Source organism: Ruditapes philippinarum, unplaced genomic scaffold (genome assembly GCF_026571515.1).
Source record: "Ruditapes philippinarum isolate M1 unplaced genomic scaffold, ASM2657151v2 ctg3892_1_1_1_1, whole genome shotgun sequence".
Lineage (NCBI taxonomy): Eukaryota > Metazoa > Mollusca > Bivalvia > Venerida > Veneridae > Ruditapes > Ruditapes philippinarum.
In genome coordinates, this window is record NW_026857348.1 from 1,085 (window position 1) to 27,672 (window position 26,588).

The following is a 26,588-nucleotide window of genomic DNA, read 5'->3' on the forward strand; positions in this document are numbered from 1 at the left end:
ATATTTAGAACATCTTTGTTGACATGATTTCAATATTTTTATTCAAGATAATGTTTTTATTTATTTTCATTATTTTTTTAATACTTAAATATGATTTTATTGAACACAAAAGTCAGTAAATCACCTTTTTTAATATCTTTGAAAAAAGTAATTTATAAAAATATTGGAAGCACATGGGTTCGAAAAGGTCAATCTTGTAATCATGTGGTCAAACATTTTGGCAATATGGCGGTCAAGTGATGAATTTTTTACCTGTCGGAAACTATTAGCTAGTTTATGTTCATAATAATATTTTTATTTGTCCATCCTTGGGTTATTAACAGATTATATGTAGTTTTATCAAGGTATGCTTCACTTTACTTCATGGCATGTTCGACGAATGAATACGAGTGTGTCAGATTCCTGGCACGATTATTGGTGGACTATCCCTCGGGTCTGTCTTCAGCATTCACATCATGTCATAGTATATTAACGGGTACGCTGAAGACTTAAGGTTATGTGTATGATGAGTCGATAAACGCCTCCCCTGTTCATAACTTACAAGGACGGTAGCATTCAACAGTGTTTTATACATACACGTTTGGTAAAGTTGTATAAACTATACTTTAAATAGCCATAACAGGGTTCTCACTAGGACTTTAAAACATGGAGTCCATGGACTCCCAACCCTGAAAAAGTTGGAGTCCAAAAGCGCGTCGCAATTAATATGTTTACAGATTAGTCATTCAATGCTAACAATAGCATTGCTGATATATTGAATCTTCAAGAGACTTCCAAAATTTATAGTTATTCAAAAGAAACTCTGAACTACATAGTATAATTCTTGTTTTGTTGTTTTGATATTTATTATGAAATTATTTCATTATAATGCATCAACACATGGAAATCGTTTGTTTTTTTCCACTTTTATACCAAATCAAATTTTATTCTGGTTAAATAAGTCCACTCTAAAGACAAAAAGTTTATATTTGTAAAAAAAAACGTAAATGTATATAGGCAGCGTTTAGCGGAATGAATAGGAAAATCGTGTACAGCTTCAAACAGTGTGTAAGAGATTCATCCGATCGACAATTATTTTAGCAAATATCTTCAAAAGGGGGCAAATTGAAGATCGATATTTAAAGATTCAATGTTGATTAAATAATAAAGGAACAATTTATTCGCATGTTTGGCTTGGAAACCGATAATTTTTGCGAAATTTAAGGGTTTCTGGCGAACGTGAAATCGCCGATTTTCGGGATCAATTTTGGATAGAATCTAAATATTAAAGAAAAGCGTATGTGTATTTTGGTTTGTTGTCCTGGCATTTCGGCACAATATCTTAAATTATTAATAGCCTTATCGAAAGTTTTTGCAAGAATGAAACTTAAGCAAAATTGTGCCTAGAAAATGCCGAAAATATTCGACAATCATTCAAAATTACACTCATTTGTAATTTGAGAAAACAGTCTTTAAACTTGCGGCGTAAATAGTCGATAATTTTATCCTTTTGTCGGTAAAATTTGCTAATTTCCAATCAACTGTTGATCAAAGATATAAAATTATCACCTCGTGTTATATCTGGTAATTACATGTACTGTACAGCGCGTGTATACATTAGTCTGATCACTATTGCCTGATAATGATCGTAAGCGTTATCGCTGATTGGCTAATCGCTTCACGGGTCGATGTGCATAGGACCGCCTACCTATAGACTGACACGCGCTGACGCATTTGTGTATTTGTGGTTGTAAACAATCGGTAATGTTTATGCGTCCTCAGGCAAAATTAAGCGTACGTGGAATCCTTGCTCTGAAATATTTGTGTCCAGCTGTAATAAACATGCGTACCGGGACGCCAAAATAAGCGTCCCCGAGAACCCTGCATAACAACAATTTTCATTGCTGAGTGCGTTAGAATTTGATTGAAATAAGTATACAGATCATATAAGTATGCAAAGGAGTAAAAGCAATTTTTACCAGTAATTGAGTAAAACTGGTTATATTGATATAGACTAGTAAATAGAAAATTTTAGTAATGTGTTTAGGATTTTTACTATTTTTGTCTGTCAAAATGCAGGGCAAGTTCATTTTGTGAAGGGCAAGTGATTTTGTCGTTTTACTCGCCCTGCAGATTGAGTGAACCTAGAAAAATTATTCAATGGCTGAACAGATGTAAATGTGCTTACCCTTACAGTCCATTTGATGACCAAATTACTTTACATATTGTAATATTGAATGTTGATGTAATACATTTATCAAACACACTTACAATTAAGCAAAAGATATTTTTCTTATTAAGGCCCCCACGGTTACACGTTTAAACGGATTTGTTTCGATTTTCATTCGTAAACGGTTACAATATGTTTTACCGTTTAATCGAAATGACAATACTGTCTTACAAAGTATCTTAATCATTGCCTGTTATTTTCTAATTGGTTTATTCCAAAGATGGGTGTTTACAACACAGTATCACCATGCAATAACTGCAGGCTGTCAACCAATTCCTATATTCCTATAAAACTCCTATAATTTGGGTCGGAATCCTATATTTTAAAAAGCCTCCTATTTTTCCTATATTCTCCTATATTTTGAATATTTTTCCTATATTTTTTTAAAAATATATTGCCGAGGAATTCAAAGAGATTTAAATTTTGGTACTGCTTTTGGCCTGTTGTATTTTACAGGTAAGAGAATATCTATGCCTGCATCAGCATCACATTACTATGCTCAAGGCTGCTGTGCTCCTCATAGCCATCTGCATGGTCACCATGAAAAGCAGTGCATCAGTATGTCAACTTTATTTCAGGTGACCATTCAGATGATGGTCATGCATTGCTGTAACTTTCTGCCGGGATGCTGATGCTGTGGTTCAAAGCTAATGCAGGCTGTCCGCTGCGTCCCTAAAATTCCTAAAAAAATCCCAATTTTTTCAGTTTGGCTAAAATTCCTAAAAAAGTGAAAAATTCAAAGGGAATTCCTAAAGATGCCCTATTTTTTCACTGAAATTCCTCATTTTTTTATCTTTTGTTATAAACATACTTATAACTTGTAACCCTGTCAAAATAATCACTGACATAACTAAGTCGACCATGTTTTGAACATGGTCAAAAATGATTTGGCCATGATTTGCCAACTCAATTGATGACATTGAAATGGTTTCGTTTTAACTAAAAGTTATTTTGACTATGTCAGTAACATTGCTATTTCATAATCAAAGCAGTTGTTGATCATCATGTTGACAGCAAAAATACTACCATATCATGGTCCTTAAACTCAAATCATAACCATAAGAGTCCACTTATTCTGGAATATTTTGACACTTTTTTGCCAACTCCAGATATCTTGTATTTTATGTTTGTTCATTTTATCCAAATTTCTGAAGTGGTCCATTTATTTCATATCATATTTAAAAATGATCATTATGAAGCTGTTGTAACACAATCTTAATTAAAAACATGTATAAATAGTTGTCAAAAATGAATGTACAATTTGTTTACTCAAAACTCTTTTATTTAAATCTGCATTATATCAAAACAACATTGTAAAGTACTGAATGGGTTAATGTAGACTTTGAAAAAATTAATTCTTTCCCTCATACTTATTTATCCTTTTCGATGTCTTTGTAGGAGAAATTGCTTATTTTGCCACAAAGTTTTCAATTTCATTCAATTCTTGTTCTTTCATTCATATGGTACAATTTAGGAAAATGCAGACTCATATAATTAATCACACTCAAAAATAATTTGGCAGTTCAGTAATATAATGCTCATTTCCAATTACAATGTACACACATTTTGCAATTATGTGATCTAGATAAACTGCAATTGAATGGTCTGTGTGATGAACTTTTTTGATGTGCAATTCTTTGTGTTGATTATAGATGCTTCCCATTTATTCAAATGACTGTTCTAAGGCAAATGCCTTTTAACTTCCTGCTTGTACAAAAAATTTCATTTGTCCATATTCAAAAGCTGCATTGTGCAAGAATTTTACTGTATATTCCTTTTAGACACTTGTGGTAATAACATTCCCAAAACATAGGTAAAACATGTTCTTTTTGACATGTTCAGCCAATTTAGAAAAATATGGTTTGAACATGATTTGACTAAGACCATTTCCGCAGGGGAGGCAGTTGACCAGTGAGTCCACACTGGTAGCACCTTTGCTCTAACTAAACTAGAACATTATTTGTGAGTTACTTTTGTGTCAAATATGCAAAGATTAGCCCTGATCATGGTCCTTTGGGACCTTAGTTTATTTAGTTATAAAATTGCAAATTTTAGCCCTAAAATTTCTATTACGTACCCTAACATTCCTAATTTTAGCCCTAAAATTTCTGAAATATTACCCTAAAATTCACCCTAATTTTATGTCGGAAGGTGCTGGACAGCCTGCTAATGGTGTCCTTCACTTATACGGTAGACGTTTTTTGTAGAAACAGCATGTGTAAAAGTAAGAATTATTTACATTTATATAAGCATTGGTAAGTTAAACAATTTAAGTTGAAAACTCCTATTTTTTGCCTCTAAATGGTCCAAAAACTCCTATATTTCCTGCAAAAATATTCCTATATTCCTCCTTTATTTTGGATAAGACCTGGTTGACAGCCTGATAACTGCTCGTGACATAATGCATTTTTGGTAAAGTTGATTTTCCTTTGATCTTTCAAATAGCGAAATAGTAATGAGCCCTTAACATTATTTACTTGTACTTGTATTTAAAATAGAAAGTAAGTCATCTTTTGGCGACTCGAATACATGGTGTAGTATAGTACATAGAAGTACCACCGTTTAAACGGTATCGTTTCGGTTCTTAGCAATCGTGTAAACGTTTACAAAAAATTGTAACCGTAGGAGCCCTACTTCTTATGATGTTTTACATACATATGATCTGATCAGACAGAAAATAACCAAGCTAACATTTTATTGTGTAAACACCTATATCTTGATGACCTCATTAATTGGATAACACGAATCAATGAATAAGTGTCCAGCTGAGAAAGATGGTCATAATTGAATTGTTCAGGGGCTCTGCTCTTGAACAGTTGTTTTAAGAAGTAATTGAAAGTTTTTGAACTTTTAGATATGCATTTAATTGTATGTTTGATATTTGTTGCGCATGTACACAAAGAGTATTTCAAAATAAGAGTCACAAATCGACAAGAGAAAAGCATAAATAAGACATTGCTTTGAGATATTTTTACTTCTTGGCAAAGCAACATCATATCGAAAATGCTCATAAACCCAACGCATGTTTGGCAGGAAAATCTCTTTAAAAAAACCAACAACATAAGTCCGTATATAAATACATTAATTTTAAGCTCCTCATGAACAAAAGTGAAAAAGTATTTTAGTAAGTTCTCTTTTATAGCTCACTATTCAAGATGCATAATTTGGGCATTTTTGCCCTGTTGCCTTTTATGTAGTAGATCAGTAAATACATGATCTGTTGATATTAAGCATAATTATATACTGTATCAATTTATCTTGACTGATGCAGTTTTCCAGTTACAGATGTGAAACTCACTCATAAGCTTTTAATTTGATTTAAATCATAAGACAAAAGTTTTTTTTAATGCTTTTCAAAGTTAACAAACAATTAAATATTGTGCATTTTTACTTTCAGGAAGCAAAATGTCTCTGATAAACATGGAAGCAAGACCACTTGACGCTAAAATGGTAACAAGAAGATGTGTTTTAGCAAGATTAAAAGAAGTGACAGGGGCAAAGTACAGGGAATTGATAGAGCAGAAAGCAGGTGGATTACTTATACTTCTCCCTGAGAACTTGTCCACCATGTCTGCTGATACTAAACAGGTATTTCATGTTCTGTTATAACAATCCATGTTACTTTGACAAGTATAATAAAGTTGAATTCAATAAGTGTTGGGTGATGGTGTGATTTTTGTTTGTAATGAATCTTTTGTGAGGATCAGTGTTCAAATGATACTTTTTATACCCCCAAAAACGAAGTTTGGGGGGGTATATAGGAGTCACCCGGTGGTCGGTTGGTCGGTCGGTCGGTCGGTCGGTCGGTCGGTCCAGACGTCCGTTGCATTTTCCTTGTCTGGACCATAACTTGAAGACTAATGGTTGGAATTCAATATAACTACATACAATGGTCAAGCACATTGAGAGGAAGTGCAGTGCACAAGAACCATAACTCTATCTTGACTAATTACAGAGTTATTGCCCTTTGTTACTTTTCCTTGTCCGGGGAATAACTTGAAAACTACTGGTTGGAATTCAAAACAACTTCATACAATTGTCAAACACAATAAGGGGAAGTGCAGTGCACAAGAACCATAACTCTATCTAAAGTAATTACAGAGTTATTGCCCTTTGTTACTTTTCCATTGCTTTCTTTTGTCCGGACCATAACTTGAAGACTAATGGTTGGAATTCAATATAACTACATACAATGGTCAAGCACATTGAGAGGAAGTGCAGTGCACAAGAACCATAACTCTATCTTGACTAATTACAGAGTTACTGCCCTTTGTTACTTTTCCTTGTCCGGGGCATAACTTGAACACTACTGGTTGGAATTCAAAACAACTTCATACAATTGTCAAACACAATAAGGGGAAGTGCAGTGCACAAGAACCATAACTCTATCTAAAGTAATTACAGAGTTATTGCCCTTTGTTACTTTTCCATTGCTTTCTTTTGTCCAGAGTATAACTTGAAGACTAATGGTTGGAATTCAATATAACTACATACAATGGTCAAGCACATTGAGAGGATGTGCAGTGCACAAGAACCATAACTCTATCTTGACTAATTACAGAGTTATTGCCCTTTGTTACTTTTCCTTGTTCGGGGCATAACTTGAAAATTACTGGTTGGAATTCAAAACTACTTCATACAATTGTCAAACACAGAAAGGGGAAGTGCAGTGCATAAGAACCATAACTCTATCTAAAGTAATTACAGAGTTATTGCCCTTTGTTACTTTTCCATTGCTTTCTTTTGTCCGGAGTATAACTTGAAGACTAATTGTTGGAATTCATTATAACTTCATACAATGGCAAAGCACATTGAGAGGAAGTGCAGTGCACAAGAACCATAACTCCATCTTGACTAATTACAGAGTTACTGCCCTTTGTTACTTTTCCATTGCTTTTTTTTTGTCCGGAGCATAACTTGAAGACTAATGGTTGGAATTCAATATAACTTCATACAATGGTCAAGCACATTGAGAGGAAGTGCAGTGCACAAGACCCATAACTCCATCTTGACAAATTACAGAGTAATTGCCCTTTGTTACTTTTCCTTGTCCAGAGCATAACTTGAAAACTACTGTTTGGAATTCAATACAACTTCATACAGTTGTCAAGGACATTAAAAGGAAGTGCAGTGCATAAGAGCCATAACTCCATTTTGACAAAATACAGAGTTACTGCCCTTTGATACTTTTCCTTGTCTGGAGCATAACTTAAAACGTACTGGTTGAAATTCAAAACAACTTCATACAATTGTCAAGCACAAAAAGAGGAAGTGCAGTGCACAAGAACTATAACTCCATCTTCAGTATTTATAGAGTTATTGCCCTTTGTTCCTTTTCTTTGTCTTTCTGGACTTATTACAGAGTAATTCAATAAAACTTCATCAATGGCCAACCACATTGAAAGGAAATGCAATGTACAAGAACCACAACTATCTTTAATTGCTCACAACCATAACTCTATATTTCAATTTTTTTACAAGATATTCTGTTACTAGTAACATCCTCATTTCCGAAGCAGTCTTGTGGGGGTATTAATCACATTTAGTGATAGTTCTAGTTGATTTTGTATAAAAAATAAACAGAAATGGTTTCTGTTTACAAATTCAAAATGTTCATTATATTTGACGAGACTTTTCTTTAATAAAATGTATAGTAACATAGCTCTTTAAAGCCTATAACCTTTATAAATTATTAAATATTTCCATCTATTTTCAGCATCTACAGTCATTAGAACAGGAGCTACTGTCGACAGAGGATAGCAGTGTACCTGTATATTTTGCTTGGGAGACAGATAAATTACAAGAAGTTTATTATGGTGTGACAGGTGGTTCAGGAGATGATGCTGCTACTGCTGTTGAAGGTTTGATAATTATCATAATAATATGTTGATATTTGGCTGTCTTCTATTCTGTTTTGTGTCAATTAATGATTTCTGTGGGGAAAAAAACCTTTATTGCCAATTTGGGAACTAACAAAGTGCTATAGTACTGAGTTACATTTTGACGGAATTAACATTTACATTTTTAGACTTTAAAAGTCTGAAGTTTTGGTTTGGTTGCAATGTTATATCTCAGCTATTTGGTGGTAGTCTTACACTTGTCTTATTACATATGTTAGAACTTTAGATTACTAATAAAGTTGAATAGCTGTAATCCAACTGTTGTACCTTTCTAATAGATATTTGATGCAGATTGTTTCCATTTGTGAAGTGGTAGATAGTGGAGTGAAGTGTCTTGTATACAGCTCTTACTTACTTGTATATCTTTTATCAGATTTCAACTATGTTATTCAGACATAATTTAAGATTTTCTCTAAAATTCAGTTCTATAGCTTGAAAGACATGACACATGTTATATGAAATGTGTTATGAATAAACAATATCAAGTATATTTATGTATGTTTATATTACAGCATTGTTTAGTTCAGCATCAGCTAATGGTTTCCAAATGGTGATGGCAGGATCCCAAGCTAAAGCTCTCACAGACTTCCAAATCACAAATATTCAGGTTGGTCTTATAATTATAGCATCAATATTTTTTAAAAAAATTTAAAGGTCTGGTCATATTGATGAAAGCATAAATATAGGATATTGAATGAGTGTAAGTTCAATACTAAGTTTATTGAACAAGTTAAATAAAAAAATATTGTGCAAGCCACTGTCGAGCATAATATTATTTTATGCATTAAGTTCAATAAATTCAGAAGTGGACCTACATAGAAATAATACTCTATTTATCATATACCCAAAATACATGTAAAGACTGTTTAAAGTGAAAAAGAATCGGGTTTCATTGACACGCCTGTAGTGTAACCCAAACATTTGCGCATCTTTACAATATGTTCACTGCAAATGACATCACATCAAAATATATGCATGGCCTTGCAATACAGCTTTTACAGAGTCACAAAAGCGGCACAGGTGTGTGATAAAAAGATATATGATATATCTTAAAAGTTTACAGGCTTTTATCTGTTGTTCTTTTATTATTCCGAATGTTTAGTATTTATTGTTAATTTGTTATAAGGTATAATTATATTGCACTGAGAGCATTCAAAATTTTTTAAATGGATTTCAAACTAGGAAACTATTCAGCCTGCATGCCAAAGTTTGCTGATTCTACTAGGGTGTATTTGTGCCTGCAATATTGAACAAATAAATTCATTTGGTCTTTAACTAGTAAAATCTCAAATATCACCATGTGATCTTAAGAATGTTGTCGTGATTAGATATTCATTGATGAGTTATTACTAGGGATGGCAACGAGTAACCGGTTAACCGAGTACTCGATCGGACGTCCGAATATCGGTTAACAAAATTGTTATTCGATTACTCGGAAAAATACATATTTTCTATTTTTTGCGATTTAGAAAGATTGGTATATCCAATTAGTTCAGAAATTCGGAAATTAGCATGTATCTTCATAAATACCCGTTAAATGCAATCAAAACATCCTTGCAGAGGTGCGAAAATGATATCATAAATTTAACAAGGCGATCAACAGTTTGACACGCGCACCTGTGTCGCTTATGTCATCCAGCCTCTTATGATATTAATTACCTTTAATTGTGTGGCCGAAGTAACTGTTTTGAAAACAACAAAGGGCCGATTGCTATCATGAATGTAAGAATAAAGGTAACTAAAATTTAGACCATGTTAAACTTTTGTTGCCGCCGATCAGTCTATATTATTTCAAAAAGAAAAAAGATATATGAACTGTTAAAACTTGATATTGCATTAATCAAAACGTTGTAAAATATTATGTTGTTGATTTAATTATAATTAATTTGTCTACCGTGCAGTCCTATTTACTATCTACAGAATACTATGAATTTAAATAGAAAACGAAAGTAGCACGCGTGTGCTAAATAATAAGCGTGATAAACTTTGAAGATCACTGGCAATCATCCGAGTAACCGAGTACTCGATCGGAAAAATGACCGAGTACTCGAGTATTGATTTTGGTATTCGTTGCCATCCCTAGTTATTACTGTATGTATGTTTTTAAGGGTCATTTATCTGGGTATGGTATTGAGTTATTACTATAAGTATGTTTTCAGGGTCATTTATCTGGGTATATTACTGTATGTATGTTTTCAGGGTCATTTATCTGGGTATGGTATTGAGGAGCAGTTACCTACCATCGTTGTTGTGACACATTATGATGCATTTGGCATTGCTCCTGTAAGTTGTTACACTTTGTTGTATTATAATGTCTCAAAATAATAACATCATTATATCACACCGCTTAGTTATATAGAAGATATTTGTAAGTGTTGCATGTAAAATCAAAATATATTTTTAAGTGAATACCAGATGTAATATTTCACAAATATTTGAAAATATTAGAGCTGGTGTTGAAAAATGAAATATAATTTGATCTTACATACAAAAACAAACAAATTTTCTATTTGTTTCATGCTTATGGTTTTAAGGCATTGTTACTGATAATTGCCGTGTAACATGTGGTCTCATTCATGACGTCATCAAATCATGTTATCACATTGTTCTTGAAGAAAAATAATTCTGTAAACAAATATTGGTACATTTGTAAAATGATATGTACAGATATTCATGTGCTTCTCTTTATCAAGCACATTTTACACACCAGGGCGTGTATTTCTAACGATATTACCACTTATTTATGTTATATTATACTCATCCGCATTCAGATATAGTCTGGCTGCTGTGAAAATTATATGAATAATAAATAATTTAATGTACACGTGTGGTTGGTCTTATTGGAACCATATTTTCACTATGAAATTATAAGATATAATGTCACTCTGCCCAGAAAGGCATGTTATAAAAAATACAAAAATCTTTTTCTTTTTATATGCCCAATGACATGACTTTGAAATATGGTTTTGTCAGACCGTATGTCTTAATTTGAAAAGAAAAAACTGCCATGATGTAACTGTAAACAGAACAAAAAAAATAAATTAAAAATTATAGTTTACATTTTGTCTTTCAAGTCAATGGAAAAATCATCTTCAGGCTCCGTGTTCACAAAGATTTAAGGATCAGGATCAATTTGAAAAACTCTTATATTCTTCATTTTGATCCTCTTAGATTAAATATCTAATGTTAATTTGATAAAACTGGACTTGCAATAGCAAATTAATGAAATTTTAGAATAAATTTATTGTTATTTTTTTACAAGATACGCCATCATACGGGCATTTTACAGAAAATCCAAATATTGATCCTGATCCGAAAATTAATCCTTATTTTGATCCAAATATTTTTGTATTTCAATGTTTTGTTATTTGTTAATTTAATCCCAAAAAAGTTTGATTTCTTTTCAAATCAGCAATTTTTTACATTTTGAATATTTACTATTTAATTCTAGCAAAACACAATAACTTTTAAGTAACATAAAACAATGAAAATAAAATCAGGATCACTTGATCTTGATCCTGATCTTTTCTTTGTGAAAACGGGGCCTGCCTTTCACAGCAATTACTTTGCTATTTATCTTTTAAAGCATATTTTTGGTACCTCGAAATTATTTATCAGTATTAAAATGAATATATATATATGTATGTCATGTTTCAGAGTTTATCAACTGGAGCTGATTCTAATGGTAGTGGAGTTATAGCTGTCCTAGAACTGGCCAGACTCTTCTCTAAATTATACACCAACTCCAGAACACACGCCAAGTATCCTTTTTAAGGCACTTTGCCTCCGAAATGAATACATTTTTACCTTCTTTAGAATGGTCACACATGGGTTTTTGTAAAGTTTAAATAATGGTTTAAGATCATGTTAGATACTTACTACATGAAAAAAGTTGCAGTGACTGTTAAATTGTTTGTCATAAAAACAGCAAAATGTAAACAAAGTAGTGTTTTGACTTCCACACAAAATAATAAATCACTCTAAATATACTGATTGCCAAAAATTAACCGAAGCTTTAGCCTGTACTGGAGTTCTGTGAGGTCACATGGAAGAGTGATGTTTGTTTGGCTGAAACCTACAATCCTTCGGTATAGAAGTATACTCATTGAGTATATTTATTGATTGACATTCGTTTGTATTTATAAGCATCTTATGTTAAGGCTTAAAGGAACTCCACTGAGATGAAAAATCCTATAAACTTAAAATTTAAATTTCTCTCATATGTCAGGTTGGGCACATAAAACAGAAAAATATGCAAACAATAATTAAGACATATACATGTATACTCTTAACTCGGTATTATCGGCGCAACTATTACTGGCATACTTAAAGTATTTTGTCATGTGCAGTCATGCGTATGGTGAAGTTGAAAATCTTTGACCTCTTTCAATAAAAAAAGATATTTTTAGTTGGTTTTAGTTGTTTTTTTTTCTGCTTCACACAAAATATTAATTATTAAATTCATCAATGGAATTCAATTCAGACATATAAGAAACGTTATGTCGCCGATGATATTGAGTCCCATGCTACTTAAAAATAAATTGGATATCATATTTCAGTGGAGTCCCTTTAAGGAAGTTCAGTGGTTCTACTCTGGTGGCCACTAAGGCAAAAATAAATGCAAAGAGGGGCATCTGAGGGATTCCTACACTGTTAGTAACTTACAGTCACCGTAACAGTGTTAATGTTACTTCAAAAAATAACAAAAAAGTCTGATACTAAGATATTACCTTAACCATCACTCTGATACAACATTGTATTTCTGTTATCTGGAGCTGGTAAATTCAACTATTTGGGTTCAAAGAAATGGATTGAAGACACTTTAGAAAATGTTGGTAAGTGTTGATTCAATCATGGTTTGTTTTCTCATATAAAAATGTTGATATCAATACTTTTATGTTTACATGCAAACTTTTATCCGGTGAAGACATTCTTCCTGAAGAACTGTTTATTTACTGATTGAAATTACTCTTTTGATATTTTTATTTTTGGATTTGTGTTTAAGGACATTAAATAAGAAAAAATAAACAATCTTTAACCAGGTTTTCTAATGAAGACACCGAGTATTAAATTAGTGAATGTCAGTTTTAAACAAGTTTCTTCTGTTTCTTAAGTCGTCTTACATTTCTCGTATTGAATTTAATCATTTTTGTCAAAATAATTGCCCTTTATATTTCGTAAGCCAACTTAAGGAGGGGGTGGGGGGGATTTGCTCTTGTCTGTCTGTTATGCTATCTACAAAATGGAAGACGTGGGGCAAAATGTACTTTCAACTTATTTCTGATATAAATTTTAAAAATCTTGGTTATTTTATTTACGAATATTGGACAGGTATTTGCGAACACATCAATCAGGTGGTTAGCTACAGTCATAACTTTATAACATGAAATCTTGTATGTGTATAAAGTTGATTTCTTCCTGTATGTACATGATATAATCTTCAGCATCTAATGATCTTTAAACTCTAGTTAATAATGTTTAAATTTACAAGATAACAAGACTGTTCATACAATATTTCATATGCTGAAGTAACCAAAATGCTGAGGTTAAACTACGGTGTGTATTTGTTTACATGTATATTAAAGTTGTATATATTTACAGATAGTTCTCTCTTCTCGGACATAGCCTATGTATTATGTCTGGATACTATAGGCAGTGGTGATAATCTTCGTCTTCATGTCTCAAAACCTCCACGAGAAGACTCACCTGGTGGACAATTTCTTAAGGTAGTGTTATATCCTATTACAAGATATAATCCTTTAAATTTCTGCATGATTATTTAACTGACTGTTATAAATGAATTTAGATGTTTGGTATTACATAATCTATTAAATATTATACTAAATATTGCTGAAGTAAATGAGCAACACATTGGTCTATAGTCATGTCAAATAGAAAATGTGATGTCTTTCTGTAAGGTTATCTGATAGGTATTGGCATATAGTTACATACTGCCATGTTGTTATTTAGATCAGTTGGTTTGGTGGTTCATGTCTTGTTTTTTTTTCATACCATTAAATTATATAAGCCAGAGCTTTCATATTTCAAATCAATAAACCGTTTAGAGGAAACCTTCATCTTACACAACTTTTCTGTGCAGTAACAAATAAGGAATATGGGTCATTGTGTTTATTACCATGATTTATAAACATACAGGAAATGTCCAGAAGAATTTAGAATAAGTTTTAACTGGGTTTTATTTTATGATTTAAACAAGTATAAAATTGCTACTCTGTTTGATTGTCATCCAATGTTTACATGTTCACTAAATTTCAATATTTTATTTTATTACAGCATTTAGAAAAAGTCACAAATACATTTTTCCCAGATGTTGATTTTCAAATGGTTCATAAAAAGATCAATTTAGCGGAGGAATTGTTGGCATGGGAACATGAAAGATTTAGTATGAAAAGATTACCAGCATTCACACTGTCACATCTAGATACCCATAAAACACCTGATAGATCTACCGTCCTAGACACCAGGTAATTATCTCGGATAAATAAAAATAATTCCAACAAATATAAAAACATTGCAGTCCTACAAACCAGGTAATTATATCTATTAAATTCCATCAAAAATAAAAGTTCTACTGTCTTAGAAATCAGAATTATCTCTGATGTATTGAGTATCACAGGGAGAGTAACATGTACAACCTGACAGAGGCTTTAACCTGAGACCCTCTCAAAATAGTTCAACTGCTACCCACTGGGCCTCCCAGCTGCCTCTACTAAGTTTCAATGATGTCACAAGGTTATAAAATATATGAAAATAAGATGGATATGAGGATTTTCATGTGATACTAAATACTATTACATCATTTGATAAAGTTTAATACTATAATGACATTTGAAAAAGTTAATTGCTAGTATAATACCATTAGTGAATTGTTATGGCTTATGTTTCAGGGATCGTATAGATGATGAGAGTCTAACTAGAAATATTCATATCATAGCCGAAACTCTTGCAAGACATGTGTATAATCTTACATCTCAGGGAAATGTTCAACTTTTCACAGATACTTTAGTAAGTTCTTAAATTGTTTATAATAATAACATTAAAATTTATTGACAAATAAGAAGTTGATATAGCCATCTTAAATATTGAATTTTTACATTTGTATTATTCTAGACAACATTTGAGATCAAATAAAGCCATGTGGCGCGTAAAGCTGGTTTGAGCTTTAACTCTAGTCGGGTACCATAAAATAATGCTTGAAAACTCCTCATTTTGTACGCTTAGTCAAATCATGCCTGTGCCAATATAACCTTTTTAAGATTAACATTATGTACTAGCCAGGGCCTTTTCCTGCTATTTTGGGAAAAAGGCCTCTGGCATTAATTAGGTAAAATTATTTGACATTTTGGAAAATTGAAAATCTAGCTTTTAAAAATATTATTTAAATATGACTTTTTTAGAATTTTAACATGTGTATGATCATGGAACCTGTCAGTTCTGTCAAGAAACAAGTCAAAGATTCTCAAAATAGTTTTTGGGCTGCTGAATTTTTATTTGAAATTAGGGGTAAAAAAAGGGCTATTTTGGATTGAAAATTGGTTTATTCTGACATCTGGTGATTTGGTGAAAATGCCCTGCTATCACCCTCAGAGTGATCTGATATTTGTTTGTTAAGATTTTAACCCTTTACCTCATATATACGCGAAACAACGCACTTTCGACCCCCCCCCCCTTTTTTAGGCCTGAAATAGTGAAAAAATGTCCTATTTGGGCCCCAAACACATGTTTTCGTTTGAGAAATGTTGCTAAAAAAAGTGAGCACTTTTTTGGCGCCGCCCCCCATCCAAAAGATACATCAGGGGGTTGCCAGAAGGGGGATGTGCCCCCTTCTGTTTGAAGGGGGGCGGAGTCCCCCTCATGGCCAAGAAAATTTTGGACTTGTGAGAGGCTAAAAATGACCCCAGGTCGATCATAAGGTAACGTGTAACCAACGCTGAAAAGCCTTTGACTCTATCTCAATCCATTGAGAAGTTGCAGCACTTTGAAATAAATTTTGATGGAAAAAATCGAGGCAAAATAGTGATTTTTGGCAATTTTGAGATGTCCCCTCTTTGCCATGGTAACAGGAAATTTAAGTCTGAGCATGTTGTTACAAAGGCAATGGTCCAGTCAACATTTGTGCCAAGTTTGATTAGTAGTGAAGAATTTTTCATAGTTTCATAGCAGTTTGAACTTGTAAGAGGAGGCTTTTCACTGAAAACGGCCATTTTTCACAATATGCTCATGGGGGAAAGGGTTAAGTCTTAAATTTGAAAGTAAGGTCATCTTGCAATGTTAAAATAATTTTAATGTGTTTACTATAGGATGTACAGAAAGATCTTGTATCAGCGTGGATGGATCACCTAACATCCAGTCCTAGAGCCGCACAACTCCTGCCAAAAGATGCTAGTCTTCTCACAACACTAGAGGAAACTATGTCCAGATATCTTAAAGATGTTAAACGATCTACTGTCAAAACTGATAAAAGGTATGAAAAGTGCCGTGTTATAGATAGTTTTGTTGTCAAAATACACGTAAAACCTATAAACAAAGATCAAGCGTTAAGCAAATTAATTTTGAATCACTTTCTTCCAACCATAGATTATACCAAATCAGATATATTTAAATATTAAACATAAATAAATTTGTGGTTTTTCCAGAAAACTGCATTTTAACAAAATAGATCTGTCTGATTACAATCATCTGCAAGGACCTTGCTGACATTTAAAAGTTAATTAGTACACATGATAAAAAGATAAGTTTTTGTTGAAATACAATACAAACTTAATGAAATACCTGCCAATGGTATAGCATTTTCAACTGGTTATATTACCTGCCCATGGTAAGACCTCTATTGACAAAGCTTGCATTAGAGTTGAGAAATAAACAGACACTTCTGTAACTTTTGTTTTGATTTTTCATTCTTTGAATTTGTGAATTCTATCATTCTATGTTTCCTTGAATATTGTTTTCCTTTCGTAAATATATGATAAAAGTACATAATTTATCAAGTAATTTTCCAAGTTACAATGTTTATTTTGGCATACATTACAGAGATCCAGAGTTTATTTTCTATGATGGTGCGGAGTATAAGATGAGTGCATTCAGTGTAAAACCAGCAGTATTTGATCTCTTCCTAGCATTAGCAATTGGTGGTTATCTCACAGCCATATACTTTCTTGTTCAGGTATATTTACATCATTCTCAATGAGTTATTTACATTTAAAACTGTTATTGACTTGTTCCCAGTACTTTCTGTTATCTCCAGTTATTTGAAGGATTGTCCATTAGTACTTATAGTATATAAAGGAGTCTGTTATAAGGAAATATCATGGCCTTGAGCAACATTGAGGGTATTTCCCTACAGAAAATGATACAGTTTGTTACTGAGGTACCAGTTTAACATGTGGGAAATATCAGTGAAAAATCACTACATATCATGTGATAATCTGTAAATTTGTAAAATTAATTAAAAATAAAAATCCTGAAAGTAGCCTCCATGGTAGAGATAAGTTCAGGTATAGAACTTAAGTAAAATAGTCTAGTATCTGAAAATAATGCCAGAATAAATTTTGATTATTTATAAGAATTTTACTTTATATTTTCGTATTTATATACCGTAATTATTGGCTATCCATTTTCATAGAATTTTAGTTTTAATCTCATGAAAGCTAAAAAATATATATCTTTTCTCTATTTCAGAACTTCCACATTTTACTTGGAATATTTATAAAGTTCACCAAACCAGCAAAAGCCACCAAAGTTAACTAATACCAGATATCTATATACATGTTCATACAAGTGATCAAAATGTCTGTCCTGTCACTTTCAGCTTTTTTTCTACGAGTGCAAATCCCTCAGACTTCCTGTAAATATCCAATTTTAGTTGTTTCATAAATCATGTTTTTTTACATGAGATAACTTGTCACAGAAGAATGGTAATAGCAAATCCGATGGATTGTTATTGTTGCTATAGTTTACATTAAATAGACATTTGATTCAACTTTATTCTACTGGAATGACTTTTACACCAAAACTTCACATCGTTTCTGTACTTTGTTGTTGGCGCAATCAAGCAAATCGTTTCTATAACCTTTCAACTTCAGTGAGTGGTCATATACATTTAAATGCAGTGTACAAGTTTATCAAATTATGTATAGAGATTTGAGTAACTAAATGTATACAACCAAGATCATTGTAATATTACAATCACTCTGATTAGCGTCTTTTACAAAAGTTGCTTTAAATGAGGAAAACTTAAGGAAAAAGAGCAGTTATTCAAAGAATTATGGTGAATTCCTACTACATTCCTGGTGCATTTTTGTTTTTAGCTCACCTGTCACAAAGTGACAGGGTGAGCTTTTGTGATCGCTTTTCGTCCGTCCGTCCGGCGTCCGTCCGTCCGTAAACTTTTGCTTTAAATGACATCTCCTCATAAACCACTGAGCCAATTTCATCCAAACTTAACAGGAATGTTCCTTTGGTGGTCACCTTTAAAAATTGTTCAAAGAATTTAATTCCATGCAGAACTCTGGTTGCCATGGCAACCAAAAGAAAAAACTTTAAATATCTTCTTTTAAAAAACCATAAGAGCTAGAGCTTAGATATTTGGCATGAAACATCTTCTAGTGAGTGTCTACCAAGTTTGTTCAAATAAAAGCCCTGGGGTCAAAATTGGCCCCGCCCTGGGGGTCATTGATTTTCCCTATATGCATATAGTAAAAAACTTAAAAAATCTTCTTTTAAAGAACCGTAATGCCTAGAGCTTAGATATTTGGCATGAAAACATCTTCTAGTGAATGTCTGCCAAGTTTGTTCAAATAAAAGCCCTGGGGTCAAAATTGGCCCCGACCCAGGGGGTCATTGATTTTCCCTTTATGCATATAGTAAAAACTTAAAAAATCTTCTTTTAAAGAACCCAAAGAGCTAGAGCTAAGATATTAAGCATGAAACATCTTCTAGTGAGTGTCTACCAAGTTTGTTCAAATAAAAGCCCTGGGGTCAAAATTGGCCCCGCCCCAGGGGGTCATTGATTTTCCCTATATACATATAGTAAAAACTTTAAAAATCTTCTTTTAAAGAACCATAAGAGCTAGAGCTTAGATATTTGGCATGAAACATCATCTAGTGAATGTCTACCAAGTTTGTTCAAATAAAAGCCCTGGGGTCAAAATTGACCCCGCCCCAGGGGGTCATAGATTTTCCCTATGCATAAAGTAAAAACTTAAACAATTTTCTTTTAAAGAACCCAAAGAGCTAGAGCTAAGATATTAAGCATGAAACATCTTCAGTGAGTGTCTACCAAGTTTGTTCAAATTAAAGCCCTGGGGTCAAAATTGGCCCTGCCCCGGGGGTCATTGATTTTCCCTATATGCATATGGTAAAAACTTAAACAATCTTCTTTTAAAGAACCATAAGAGCTAGAGCTTAGATATTTGGCATGAAACATCTTCTAGTGAATGTCTACCAAGTTTGTTCAAATAAAAGCCCTGGGGTCAAAATTGACCCTGCCCCAGGGGGTCATAGATTTTCCCTATATGCATACAGTAAAAACTTAAAAAAATCTTCTTTTAAAGAACCATAAGAGCTAGAGCTAAGATATTTAGCATGAAACATGTTCTAATAGGTGTCTACCAAGTATGTTCAAATAAAAGTCCTGGGGTCAAAACTGGCCCCGCCCGGGGGGGGGGGTCATTGATTTTCCTTATATGTGTATAGCAAAAACTTAAAAATCTTCTTTGGAAAAACCCAAATAGCTAGAGTTTAGATATTAAGCATGAAACATCTTTAAGTAAATATCTACAAAGTTTGTTAAAATAAACGCCCGGGGGTCAAAACTGGCCCTGCCCCAGGGGTGACATTGTTTTTAACTATATGTGTATAGTAAAAACTTTAAAAATCTTCTTTTAAAAATGCCAATGAGCTAGAACTTAGATGTTTAGCATGAAACATCTTCTTATGGGTGTCTACCAAGTCTGTTCAAATAAACAAATAAAAGTCCTTGGGTAAAAATTGGCCCGGGGATGGGGGCCTATATACAGGTGAGCGACCTCAGGGCCATCATGGCCCTCTTGTTCTGTTTATGTGAAAGATATTTCCGTCACAACTGTACGTAATCAGAAAAGTGACGTTTTTTTTTTCAAGTATGTTTATAATTTTATGTAAAAAAGATAATTTAGAAAAAAAAATATGTTTATTTACTTAATATTTAGTAAAGATATGGTTTGTATATACACTGTCTATCATACACAGAGTTTTTATTTTATTTCTATCTGTCATTTTCTATAATATATAGCTTTATATCATTCATTTATTGTTTATTTATTATATCATTTCACTTGATTTCTACATTATAAATTATGTTTAGCATTGTCTTATTGATTCTTAGAAAATCATTTTTGGTAAGCAAACAAAAATTTGAATTTTTTTAGAGAAGACATATTTGGAGTGTAGAAAAGAAATAAAAAGAATGACTTGCATAAGTTAAAAAAATAGCAAATAAGTTTGTAGACATGCAGTTATTTATAAGATTGTTTAACCTGCATTATGTTTGGGGTGGGGGTATGTACATGTTTTTATTTCATTTTGGAAAAAAAAAACTATGCAAATATGATAAACAACAATATGTACTTTAAATGGTATGCTCTGTTCCCAGTGGCTTATCAGTAAAGGAAATCTGCAATGTTTACACAAGATTTTATAAGAAATTAAGAGTTTTACTTTATAATTTTAAGTTTGATTTATTGCTTTGCTAACGTCTAGTTATGAAGACCAATAGTGGTATTTTTGTGTATAATGGTCCATCACTTTACAGCTACTAGTAACAAATCAATTCTATGCCTGCCACGTCTATAAAGTCTGTGACTGGGTACGTAACTTAAAGGTCTTTGACTTCAAACCACTTGCCCCTCACTGCTGTTTGTTTGAATATAGCTGGGGAAATTGTATTCTTTCATAAAAGGAAGCTATCCAGCTAGCTTAAGGAATGTCCTGGTTCTACTCGGTGTCGGCTCATGCCTGATAAAATGCACACAGGTGCATTGCGGGTCTTCATTCACCAGTAAGGCTGGAAAAGTTTTCATTGGGCTTTTGTTTGTTTAAACACAACCAACCAAACAAAAACCTGCAACAATTCACTTGGGTGTGTCACCATTAGGTCATTTAAAACTTGTAACATGCATAGGTAACATGCGTAGGTCACCTTCAAAGTAAAACATGTGTTCACAGTTGTAAACCAAAGATAATACATGTAGTGCTATCTTGACAAGTAGCATTGTTAGAATTTAATGTTGTAATTTGGCATCTATTTCATGCAAAACAAGCAAGAAATCAGTATTGCCCTCTGTATGATATGGTATACGATTTACATTTATCTTACCTTGTAGGAGCACTGCAAGGTTTTTGTAGCCTAAAATGCTTGTTTTGTTACCTTTTATGGCACTAAAGTTGGGGACAAAATATTTTGATTGTCCGTCTGTCCACTTCTTGTATGGTCCATAACTTGTGGGTCATGACTAGAAGATAACCCCTTTTGATTTTGAAGTCAGTAGAGCAAAGGTCAAGATCACTGTGACCTTGTAAATTCCTTAGATCTGATGTGAGGGTGTTCAAACTTATTGTAAGATCATTGGTATTTAAACCAATAGGTTGAGGTCACATTGACGCATGAAATTCTTATCTGATCAATGACAAAAGTTGTAGGTTTGTGAAGCCCCTTATTGTAAAATATACATGAAAATATACATATTTCATTTTAAGAGCAAATTAATTCTGGACATAGTGTCCTGTGTACACATTTTTAATAAATAAGAGTATTAAGATTCCACATAGTGAACTAAGTTCAAGATTATACCTAGAAATTTAGTTATTCATTCAGGGATGCTTTTTTTGATAATTGTGCAAAGTATATAAGAATGTTCTTTATTCTTGTAAAACTCTATTTGCTGTAAGTTGCTGGACCCAACTTTTGAAGGCATTTGTATGTTTCCAATGACAATTCTTGTTTCACTTGTAAATATAATCACTGTGAACAAACTACATGTACATGATTTACTGGAAGAAGTACTTTACTTTTAGTACTAACAGCTTTATTTCATGTCAATCAGTTTTGCACACACTCTAGTTCAGTAGAGAGTTATTAGCTTCATTCTTTTCACTTTGAATTGGGAATTTGAGTTTCATGGAAGCTTTAAGCTTTCTGCTCAGTCCCGATTGTAATTTATATCTGCATTGTAATCTTGTAATTATTTGTATAAATTTTTAACATAGAATATTGTTAAAACCAATATACATGTACTTTGTGTTTTGAGACTAAATCTATAGATTGCGAAACAAATGTACAATTTTGTACTTTGAGTTGAGTTCTAAATCAATATAGAGATATTTGGAAGAAAATATTGCTGCAGTAGTTGGGTAAAACTGAAAACAGATTTACATTTTTTGTACCTTATCCAGTTCCTTTAACCAGGTTTTGTAATGAATAAAATATGCAATTTAAATAATTGTTTTGTCTTCTGTAATCTCCAAATACTGTAGGATGAAATGAAATAAATGAGTGAATCCATTTTAGCTTGACTACACAAAGTTTATGGCCAGCATTTAATAAAGATTTTGTGAAGTATGCTGTTTGAAAGAGATATTTGCAGTTGCTCCCGTCTGTTGGCACTAATTTGATATTGTGTGGACATTTTGTCAGCAACCTGTGATGAAATTCATAAAATGTTGATGAAACTTCCCTGAAGGAAAGTTGTCAATATAGCAGCCATATGTTTTGGCTTAGTGGGGTTTTTATGCTCCCCCGAAGGATGAGCATATGGTCGCCGCTTTGTCTGTCTGTCCGTCCGCTATTCTTGTCTGGGACATAACTTTGAAACAACAAGAGGTATAAAGATGACACTTTGTAGGTAGATAGATCTCATTGAGTAGAATAGGGGCGTTCGTGGCCCAGTTGCTTCAAACCATTGCCCCTTACCGCTGTGGGTTCGAATCCGGACAGGGACTTTGGATTCATTCATGTGAGGAAGCTATCTAGCTAGCTTACGGAACTTCGGTGGTTCTACTCGTGCCTGAAATAATGCACGGAAGGGCACCTGAGGTCTTCCTCCACCAGTAAAGCTGGAACGTCGCGATATGACCTATACTGTGTCGATGTGACGTAAAACCCTAAACAAACAAACATTGTCCTTGACATAACGCTAAAACTATAAGAGATATCAACATGAAACTTTGTAGGTATGTAGATCTCATTGTGTAGAAGTGCAGTGCTAACGAACCATAATCTGTCTTGCCTAATTTTGGAATTATTGACCTTTGTTCTTTTTTACACTTTGAACTTTGTCCGGGACATTGCTCTAAAACTATAAGAGATATCAACACGAAACTTTAAAGGTAAATATATCTCATTGGATAGAAAGTGCAATGCAAAGAACCATAACGCTGCCTTGCCTAATTTTGGAGTTATTGTTCTTTGTTCATTTTTTTTAAACTTTCCTGTGTCCAAAAACAAATCGGGGAGCATCAACCGGTTCTTGTTTAAACTTATGTCCCTTCAATGTTGATTTAACTTTCATTTTGTATTCACTTTTTCTTGACAACCGCTGTAGGATGTACTCGACAGGGAAAGCTGCTTTTTGTGCCTTTACGGGCGGATGGAGCCTCATTAAGCAAAGAATTCAGTCAGAAAAAGGGTGAGCCCTCTGAAGCATTAATCGCAACAAAATTACATGAAAATTGCAGACTTGGTTTGATTGAGTCTGTACATGAGGGATAATGAAAAAACGCAACATCCCTCACGCTCCCTAGCACTGGCGAGTGTATCAGTAAAAGTGCTGATATTAATGATCCCGAAGGACATGAAAAATAGTCTTGTTAATTTTCTTATCACTGCAAAGTAAAGACAATGATATAAGTAAGCAACCGGTAAGTAGGTGGCAAACATGTATTGTATTAACGATTTGTGACAATGTTGAGACACGTGAAGCAATGGAGGTTTGCTGTACAGATATGGTTCAGGGCTGAATGATTGGTTTATAATTCTATGTGAATTTAATTAAATGATATGAAAAAGTGTAATGGCTTTGATTAATAAGAAATACTAGATGTGACAGTTTTCCCTCTTAAATAATGAATATAACAATAATTAATGTCAACACCTACGTTTTCCGTTTGCTAAAATTATCTTTTTAATGAGAGTTTTCCATTTTCATTTATTACACTATTCTCAATGATGACTGTTAAACAACGGAAATGTATAATCACGACCCGCATCTGAATATATAGAGCATATTTTTAATACTGAATTTATTGAACAAGTTGAATAAAATTACATTTTGTGAGCCTCTGGTATTAAAGCGCAAAAGTACGTCAAGCTAACTTTTAGCGCGTCTCACTTTGCACGGGCGTGAAATACCATTTTTAAGGAATCGCAAAAGCAACGCAGGTATGTGATCAAAGAATATACATGTATAATGTTTATTTTGAAATACTTGTTATTGTTTTGGGGGGATTATTTTATATTTCTTGAGAAATACTTTTAATGAAAATGGCGCTGTCTTAAAATCTCTGTCTCCCTTAGCCCTGTAAGCTTGAATCCCGTCAATGATTTTTGATTCTTTTATGTTAGGAAGATATCCAGCTAGTTTACGGGATGTCGGTGGTTCTTCTCACGAGCCAGCTCGTGTCCTAAATAACGCGCGACGGGGCACGTGGTGAATTCCAAAATAAATGAAGCTGGAAAGTCGCTATATGACCTTTACAGTGTCGGTGTGACAAGAAAAATCCAGGCAACAAACCAAACAAATTTTAGATAAAAAAATATGTTTCTCGTACTGTTGCGATGGGTAAAATAAAAGTATGTACAGTTATTACTACATGTATCTTCGCCTTTGTCAGTAAACATTTCCTTACCTTCATGCAGATATGATTTGTGCATTTCTGGTTGCAAACTTGTGCGTCAATAATATTGAATTGCGTGGACAGTACTATGTTTTCCTGAAATAACTTTTCCTTATATCATGGTATTTTGGTATTTAGTGCAATAAAAATCAAATAAAAACGTGAACAACGTAACCTCTCGCCATTAATAAAACGTTCTTGAAAACGAACATGGCAACGCAAGGTCGTTGTTACGTTATGAATAATAGCTTCTGGTGCTACTCGGGTGATTCTCGGTGAAAATGTTGAAATGTATCAAAACCATAAGGAATGTAAATTTGTTTCTTTCGCTTATTTTGAGTAACGCCACACTTGAAAATTTACTCAATATTGACTCACAGATACAATACAAAAATACCTTTATGTACTGTCTGTACATATTACTTGGTTTTTTTGGGTTTTTTTGCCGTCTTTTGAAGAAGAGAAAATTGAAAATAAAAATTAAAAACGGGCAAAATTTGCTGTTATTTCCTTTTTGATCAATTGTTCATTTGCATATGAGTAATATCCTTGACGGATATTATTTAATTGAAATGCACTGATCTTGAAAGAAATAACCTTCATTTCAAATTACATGTATATCTACTTTTCTTGAATATTGTAAAACGTGTCTTTCGATTCAAATCCAATGAATTTAAGTGATACAAAGTGTACTCGGAAATTTTCTTTAAATTCCCACCAAAATCTTAAAATTTTAATGACTTCCACTAGAAGTTTAAAAATATATGACTAATAAATATGACTTTTATATTTGACTTAAACATAATAAAAGTAAGTTTGCAACCAAGAATGCTTAAGTAGTTAAAATACAAGTCTGCAACTAAACTGCGCTTGAACAAGATATTTTTGTGTATTGAAACTATTTGGAACTATCAAATTAAAATTACAAAATTACACAGTATTGACAGAAATATATTTTGTTTTGTTTGATAAACTTCAAAACAAACTTACAGATGTGAATAAATGCATTAAAAAACAAAACAAAAAAAAAAAACGACCGCAATTGTCACTTGTCAAATCTCAAAATATGACCGTTTTATATCTTTGAACAATAACCTAGTCAACTCAGAAGCTAGGAAGCTGAAACTTTACACCGAGTGTGCCATAAACATTGGTTTAATGAATGGGCATAATAAAAAGATCCAAATAACATACCAACCCACTTACCTGGAGAAAATACGGGTGTCTTTAATATTCATGACTTGGTTGCCATTTTGTCATGTTAACAACCGTTTTGCTCACTTGAACCAAGTGTGCAACCACTTCACGTCATGTCCCTTGGCCAGGAAAGCCTCTCTTGATATCACTTCCGACCTCATCAATCCGGTCATTAAGTAACCAGTAACATTGTCTGATCGGAAACATTCAACAATTTGTTTTAGTACTATTGCAATTAAACTTTCTTTTACTTCCTCTGAGCTTTCTGAATCAGCTTTTGAAAGCACGACAACAGCTAGAAGCTGCACCTTATAGATATTATAACAACGAGTAAACTACTCTTCAAAATGATATGAGGTTAGAACAGTTAATATGATGATGAACATTAAGAA

The 26,588-nt window shown here is 33.0% G+C and overlaps 2 protein-coding genes across 2 annotated transcripts in view; both read left to right on the plus strand.

Moving 5' to 3' along the window:
* Nucleotides 1-5,606: 5,606 nt before the first annotated feature.
* On the plus strand, nt 5,607-22,607 carry LOC132749442 (BOS complex subunit ncln-like; the record flags this gene model as incomplete). Its single annotated transcript, XM_060739171.1, is given in 12 exon segments — nt 5,607-5,797; nt 7,926-8,070; nt 8,622-8,716; nt 10,309-10,392; nt 11,767-11,870; nt 12,856-12,944; nt 13,711-13,835; nt 14,404-14,594; nt 15,018-15,135; nt 16,431-16,594; nt 17,161-17,293; nt 17,809-22,607. Coding segments are annotated over 12 exon segments (1,508 nt in total), but the record flags the coding sequence as incomplete, so codon positions are not given.
* Nucleotides 22,608-24,525: 1,918 nt separating this feature from the next.
* The window catches only part of LOC132749443 (tyrosine-protein kinase CSK-like), a 48,067-nt gene continuing 46,004 nt past the window's right edge, over nt 24,526-26,588 (plus strand). Inside the window, exon 1 of the mRNA XM_060739175.1 lies at nt 24,526-24,544. The gene's annotated coding sequence lies outside the window, so the exon portion shown is untranslated. The remainder of the gene's footprint in view (nt 24,545-26,588) is intronic.